The sequence below is a fragment of the Hydra vulgaris genome, chromosome 10 (assembly GCF_038396675.1).
Source record: "Hydra vulgaris chromosome 10, alternate assembly HydraT2T_AEP".
NCBI classification, from domain to species: Eukaryota; Metazoa; Cnidaria; class Hydrozoa; order Anthoathecata; family Hydridae; genus Hydra; species Hydra vulgaris.
Window position 1 is genome coordinate 16571650 of NC_088929.1, and position 8351 is coordinate 16580000.

Sequence of the window (8351 nt, forward strand, 5' to 3'; positions counted from 1 at the left end):
CTCCGAGTTGATTTTCCCGCAGTTAGTGGAGCAGGAACATCTACCACCAGAAATGTTTGCAGAAAAGCGTCTTACCCAAAAGAACCAAGCGAAATATTAGGGATTGATAAAACAATTATTAAAATGTTCAAAAATATCTTAATTACAATAAGTTGTCAGGAAACATTAAATCTAGATTTATTTGAGCTATAATGTAAAACAGTATACCGTGGATATTTAGATCTGTATGATTGGTATAAAATGCCGTCAACAGTTCACAAAGTTCTTGTACATGGAGCAGAAATAATGATTAACTCGCCAGTTCCCTTGGGAGTTTTAGCCGAGGAAGCATCTGAATGCCGAAACAAATATTACAGACGACATCGTGAACTACATGCTCATTAATGTTCAAGACAATCAAATTTTAAAGACGTCTTTAACCGTGCAATGAGATTATCCGATCCTCTTATTAGTTCTATCTCCTTGAAATATAGACGGACGAAGAAAGTTGTGCTCAAACTTCCTAAAAAAGTAAAGAGTTTTTTAATTTTTTGAAGTGGACAATAAGGAATCAATAAAACTGACAGAACTAGAATCCTCAGACTGAGAATTATCGGAACCAACAGAAATTATTAACTTAGAAGATGAAATAATGAACGATTTAGAAGCTACTAATGAAGATTATTTGGAAAATGAAAACATTGACGTGTGAAGTAAATATAGCAAATATTAAAAGTAAAAGTTATGAAAAATTATCACTTTAAAGAAAGTTTTTAAATATTTTCTTTTTAAAAATTAAAACAAGTTTGTACCCTTTTGTAGAAGTACTAGTGTCCTCTTAGGTATTTATAACCTACACAGTTTACTAATTAGGTCTGTGAGGGTAATGTTTACAAGTTACCTGCTTCAACGAAACAATATAATTCTTAAAATTAGGTCAAAAAGCAGCGCCGCCCAGGTGTTTGAACTAAACAAGTTAATAAACTAATTTAAATGACATAAAGATAAAAAAAACTAAATAAAAGTTATTACTTTCTTCAAAACTATTTTTGGCCACCCATTTGTATAAAATTACGACATAGTGCATTGATGGAAGAGAAAACGTAAAAAAAAAAAAAAAAAATTAAGAAATGCTATTGCAATTGTAAAAGAGTCTACAAAATTAAATGTTTGTCTAGTAGATTTTAGTGTGGTAAAGTAAACTAATGGTTTCAATAAGTACCGGCTGACGAAATACGTTTTAGGAAGATAGGAAAAAATTGGTTGAAGAGGAAAACTTAAAAAAACTGCCTTTGAGTGGAACAAAAATAACGCTTAAAAGTGATTACTTTAGGAAAAAGGTGAGAGAATCATTAAAATTCGATACAAACAATACGCTCCAAATGAAGGAGGTTTAAATGAAAATAATGATCCTTACTTCGCATCATCGTTTCTTTTTTGAGACGAAAGAACACTTTGCATAGAAAGTTGTTTTTAAAGGGTTTTTTTTTTTATTATACATTATACTAACTTGAATAACATAGATATATACAACTTCTAAAAATATTATAATTTTAAAGAGAATATGTAAATTTAAAAAGGAAAAAAATCATAATTTGACGATTTTATACAAATCAATAAAATAAATTTTTATTGTTTAGAAAGAATAAAGCATAATTTATTAAAGTAAAAAGAATAAAACATAATACTACATGAAGGCATCTAGATCGGAGCAGGGGATAATTTTAATTTCAACAAATAATTAAAAAAATCGTACAGTACTCAAGAAAAATATCACTCTAAATATAATGACAAATACATTCATTTTATTTCTCGAAGGTCGGGGTACAATACTTTACTTATAAAAATAACATAATAAAATATAGAAAAGCATCTTGAGAAAAACTAAAACGACTTTTAATAGTTTCAAACACAAAAAAATTTCTATTGAAACTGTTATTAAATTTTAATTGAAGCGCGAAAATATGTACGATTTATAAAAAAATTAAAACGCTAAAAAAACAAAAAAGTATACACCTTTTTAAATATTTAAAAAAATTAAATTTGATATTTACTAGAAACGATTCTACACTATATTTATAATTCGCATTGCTATTGCTATATTTTGATATTTCCGTTTTATATTTAATTTATATAAAGCAAATTTGATTAGATACTGACCCCAAACCTGGCAATCTAATAAACTTTGAAATCGAAGTTTTCATTTTCAAAGCAATAAGTCATCAAGTCGTGAGAAACTGAAAGCACACTTCACAAACACGAACAGGTTTCGTGAGATCGTACTTGAGGATCGGCATTTGTTTTGTTGTACATTTGCTACAGAGTAAACGACCGCAATGACGGCTGCAAAAACAAAAAAACAATAAGAAATAATTTTCAAAATACTTTTAATATTTCAGAAAAAAACAATTAAAATAAGAACCAAATTGTTTATATATATATATATAAACAATTTTTCAAGTTACTGTGTTTTGACTTTTCACGGCACACATACATACATACGTGTGTAATGAAAAAAAACCAATAAAAAAAGCCTAATCATTACCAATGATGCTTTCTTGTAGTGATTCCAAACTTGTCCCCGCATTCATGACAATTAGGCCCATCCGACCATGACGGTTCAGCATTTAGTAAATCTAAACAAGTTTAGTATAAATATATCTAAATATTAATAACATTATCAGGTAGCATTTATTAATTTTGATTATTTTAAATGCACTACTTGCATAAAAATAGCTATAATAAATAAATATATTATATATAATAGTATATAAAAGAACTAAAGTTCAAGTCGATTAGCACGTATTAAGATATATATATATATATATATATATATATATATATATATATATATATATATATATATATATATATATATATATATATATATATATATATACAGGTGTATGTTAAGACACTCACGAATATGAGGTGGTGATTAGGTTTTAAGTGCCGTCCACCACATTCAAAGGGATAGTTTTAGTCACAAATGTGTTAATGTATAATAAAGAATTTTTAATTTTACTAAAAAAAAACAACACCAAAAAAAAAAAAACAGGTAAAAAATTAATGTAAAAATATCAAAACTAATAACTCAATTGGAGAATATGTCAATGATGCCACTTCAAATTTGGTTCTATTTGTATTTAAATAATTTTTTTTAAATGTTAAAAATTGGAGAATATGTCAATGATGACATTTTAAATTTGGTTCTATTTGTATTTAAATAATTTTTTTTAAATGTTAAAAAATCAATACCTACCGCAATATATATGTATATATATATATATATTTTATATACATTTATTATATATATATATTTTATATATTCATATATATATATATATATATATATATATATATATATATATATATATATATATATATATATATATATACCTATATATATATATATATATATATATATATATATATATATATATATATATATATATATATATATATATATATATATATATATATATATATATATATATATATATGTGTATATATGTATATATATATATATATATATATATACACATATATATATATATTTATATTGAAAACATTTTTTTTTAAAAAGTATAACACAATTTACACTATAATAGTTTATAGTGTAAATTGTGTTATACTATTTGTGTTACACTAAAATAGTTATATAAGTGTTTTAGTTTATGTTTTAGTTAATGTTGTAAGAAAAACAGATTTCACAAATAAACTAAAGTAAGATTGGTGTGCATTCTTCATGTCCTTTTTTTGCAAACATTACATTAAATCCACTGTTCGCTTGATCCACTGTTCGCTTGATCCACTGTTCGCTTGATCCACTGTTCGCTTGATCCACTGTTCGCTTGATCCACTGTTTGCTTAATCCACTGTTCGCTTGATCCACTGTTCGCTTCCACTGTTCGCTTGATCCACTGTTCGCTTCCACTGTTCGCTTGATCCACTGTTCGCTTCCACTGTTCGCTTGATCCACTGTTCGCTTGATTGTTGACTGTTGACTGTTAGCAAATGATTAAGTAGATGCAAAGATATTTGTTATTTTCAGATGAAAATAAGACAGTCGAAAATCAATTATTTTTTAAAATAAGATTAAATTTTAGTGATACTTTTTTTTTACCTCCATTCACAAATGATTTATGATTTTTATTCATATTAAATTTTTTTTATTAGTTTGTTTGTTGTTAATATTAAAAACCAAAGTTTTTACAGGTGACTTAGTTGGAATTGTAATTGAACTCTTTTCTCTACCTTTATTTGATGCTTATATTGAATCTGCTTTAGACAAAGGCCTAATACACTTAGATGGTATGCTTGAACTTTTAAAAACTAATGGGGTGATTGAGCCTTCATCAGAGATTTTCTTTGATACAAGTTGATCTTTTATATTTAAATTAAACTTATTAGATGGTAAGTTCTTTAAACCTTTTATTTGGTGGTTCTGGTTGAATTGAATAAGGTTGGCAGGTATGTTTGAATTACCCTATGAACAATATGAATTAGGGAGATCAGTTATATAATTAGGAAAATAGTCGATTTCAGTAAAAAAAATATCAGGATTTAGTGGACAAATACTTGTTGCAAAAAAAACCATTATTATTAGATTATTAGTATAAACTTTCGTTTCATAACTTAAAAAATAAGATAATCCATCAATATTACTAATTTTTATCAATGATTTCTAGAGATTGTAAATAACCATTTTAGAAAATATAAAAAAAAAGTTTATATTTGAAGTTAAGAAAGAAAAACAGTTTTTCTGGGCTCCTAGAGTTGCATATCTAAATTGGACTAATAGCTTTTGATCTTGATGCCATAAATAAGAAAAACACATGACATTAAATATGAAGAAATGAATAGAATTTCCCACCTTTTCAGGTATATATAATGCACAATAGCCACACATGAACTTACTGAACTTTCTAATGACCTTATATGGGTTTGTATACTTTTTCATCTGCCACAAGCAATAAACTAATTTTTTGAAAATTGTCAATTCTGAAAATTGTCTTGACAATATTTTTTGTTGCAGAGATATGAGCTGATTTCAGTGAAAATCTTTAATAGATGCACAAATGTAAGTGATGTAAGTTTGATATAGTGTCAAAATAACACACTTATTTCCTGAGCAGGTTACTGCTAACGGAACTTTTTTCTTTTTTTGTAATGATTTTTGAGTTCAAAACATCATGTTCAAAGTTTCAATTCACAACATCAATTCGCAGATATCTGACTTGAAATTTACCTTGTTTTTCAATATAGCGAAAGTAAACAGTTTAAATAAAAATATTGAAAAAAAAATATGTCTTTATGTGAAATTCAACACAATTTATACACAAAATTAATTCCCTTTATATTTACAATGTCTTTTATATATATATATACAATTATTCACAAGCGATCACTATGCTAACTAGTCGTTTGCTATTACAACTTTACTCATCATTTATATTGCAAATAACTTCCAATAATAACTTTAACTTTGTTTATTGCACTCGCCCAGGACCACTCCACCTTACAGACTATAACATTCAGGTGATTTTTTTTCTTGCGCACTCCTTCGCAAAATTGGTGTCTTGTTTGTGTCATTTTTCGGCAGCATTATGTATGTTAAGTTCGCTACCATCTTTTGAACCTTCAACTAAATTGCCATTAATCTTTACATGTCTTAGGTCGTGTATGTGCCAACATATCTTGTCTGCTTGAACCATTTCAAGATGATCCCTGTAATTATTTCAACCTTGTATTGAGAATTGCATCTGGTATCCGGAGGTTTTACTAAAACCTTCTCTCCAAGATTGAATTTGTTAGTTACCTTCTTATAACAACCATGCACATCCTTATGATTGTCAATTCCTCTCACTCTCATTTCGTGTTGGTATAATTTGTTTGCAGTTGCAGTAGAAGAATTACAACTACCTTTTGGACAGACGCTGTGCCTCAAGTATGGTGCATGGAACTTATGCACTTTTCTTTTGACAGTTCAATGATGTTGTTTTCAAATACCATTTTCCTGATGGTATGTAGGCACACCTGAAGCAAAATTTAATGTTCCATTTATTAATATATTGAGAAAACAAAGTGCTTCGGAATGCTATAGGATTGTCCATCAGAATTTTATTCTGGAAAATTCCGGAAATCCTCATTCGAGAAATATTGCTTTTATTTCTTGAATAACACATGCACTTGTTTGATTTTTAAGATGGCACCACATTGTATACCGTGTAGGTCTACAGTTGATTAAGGTAACATTATATTGCCCCTCATAACAAGTTATGTCTATACTAAGTCATTGACATGTTCTTTTTACTTATATTTTCTCTTTTGGCCATTTCATTGGATTTGGATCAATTAATTGAAATTGGTTATACATTGAAAATAGCAAAGCTCTAATAATCCAACATGCTGCCATTTCAAAGGGTTTATCAAACATTTTTAACCAACTGCCAGACACTCCAGTAAGAGCATTGACCGAGTTAAACTCCAAATCCACAAGCTTGATATCTACTCTGAGTTGGTATTCTTCCACTATATTCACAATAGACTGAAGTCTTCTTATCAACATTTTGTTTAAAGGTTTTTTTCTCAATCTAGCTTCTCCAGTGAGGGTAACCCAATGAAATGCTGTTTTCTAACCAGTGCAGATATGCAAAATTTCCATTTTCCAGTTGAGGCCCATGTTTAGTCCTTTGATTACTGCATCAGGTTCAGACTTGTTTATATGTGTTGTGTCATCTTTTCTTACCCAACAAGCATCTTCAATTATATTGCCATCAACCTCAATAATAAGGACTAGTGCAGTTAAACTAGCACCCACCTAAACTGATGCCTTGCTACCATAAACACTGCAAAATCCTAAGCAGGATTGTCATAATATGTTCTTTTAACCATATCATTCAGCATTTTTTCAAGATAAATCCTTTTTTTTGTGTAGATTTTTCAACATATGACAAAGCTATATGCAACCAACTGCAAACTGAAAGATTCCTTGTTTTTCACAAGTTGCAGATATTAATAACATTAACCGAGTGGTTTGAACACAAAAGTTTGGCTAACACATTTGCATTGTTGTGGTTGTCTATTAACAGTTACCACACTAACTTCTTGTTTCGTTATCATTGTTGCATATTTTTTTATGAATGATGCAGCAAGTACACATTGAGTTGATCTTGACACATCTTGATGAATGCCATTTATATCTAAGTAAACTTATGACTTATGATGAATATTTAAATTAATTATCATTAATTTATATAGTTGTCAAAATGTTTCAAAATAGTAATCAAATTTCTTTTTCTTTTAAATAATTTTTCTTTAAATGTTTAAACTATATTTCTTTTCTTAACAAAAGATTTTACTTCCAACAGGATGCTATCAAAATTATTTCACAGTGATGAAAATGAGCTAAAAAATAATAAAAAATAAAAAATGCGGTAGTAGTGTAGTGGTAGAGCAATCTCCTCATAAGCATAAAAAAAAATTCCAAGTTCCTGGTAGTATCAGCTTGTTTCTACACACAGTGGCCTTGTTTGTCAAAGTTTGTGTTTTGGAGTTATAGAGCTGAGAGAGGGTTGTAACCACAACTTAAGTAACCTCCTCATTTGTAGTGGCATTTCGTGGCATTGGGGAGAAGAATTAACAAAAATAACAACAACAAAAAAATGCTGTGCTATGGTATAAGGTGAAAGCCTCCTAAGCACACCTGTATTTATGTACTGTATGTACACAATGACAAAAAAAAGTTTTGCAATCAACGAGGAGCCATTTTGGATGCATTTTTCACATGACAGAGTCAAAAGTACTCAAAAAAAGAAGAGATTACAGTTAGCCAGTTAAAAGTTAAAACATAATGATATCATTATAATAAAAACAACAACAAAAAAAGACATTAAAAAATGCAACTTTTTGCAATGAAAAGTATTTTTAGTAAGTACATAAGTAAAAATCATGCTAGATTTTTGTTACTCACAGCACAAGTTTTAAAGTGTAAAAACTGTAAAAAAATTAATTTTTTTCAATTCACTTAAAAAACTAAATAAAATTACATAAAAAAATATATATATATTTATATATATACCTATATATATACCTATATATATATATATATATATATATATATATATATATATATATATATATATATATATATATATATATATATATATATATATATATATACATATATATATACATATATATATACATATATATATATATATATATATATATATATATATATATATATATATATATATATATATATATATATATATATACATATATACACACACACACAAATATAATTATATCAGGCCTTGTTACGAGATTTCGCTGCGTAGCGAAAACGCGTAACGCATTTTTAAGAA

General features: G+C 27.5%; 1 protein-coding gene across 1 annotated transcript in view; it reads right to left on the reverse strand.

Moving 5' to 3' along the window:
* Positions 1 to 1732: 1732 nt before the first annotated feature.
* LOC100202661 (rabankyrin-5) overlaps positions 1733 to 8351 on the reverse strand; it is a 46122-nt gene continuing 39503 nt past the window's right edge. Inside the window, exons 22-23 of the mRNA XM_065807385.1 lie at positions 2525 to 2615; positions 1733 to 2322 (exon numbers count right to left, since the gene is read on the reverse strand). Of these exons, the coding sequence (XP_065663457.1) occupies positions 2202 to 2322; positions 2525 to 2615 (212 nt within the window). The 3' untranslated portion in view covers positions 1733 to 2201. The remainder of the gene's footprint in view (positions 2323 to 2524; positions 2616 to 8351) is intronic.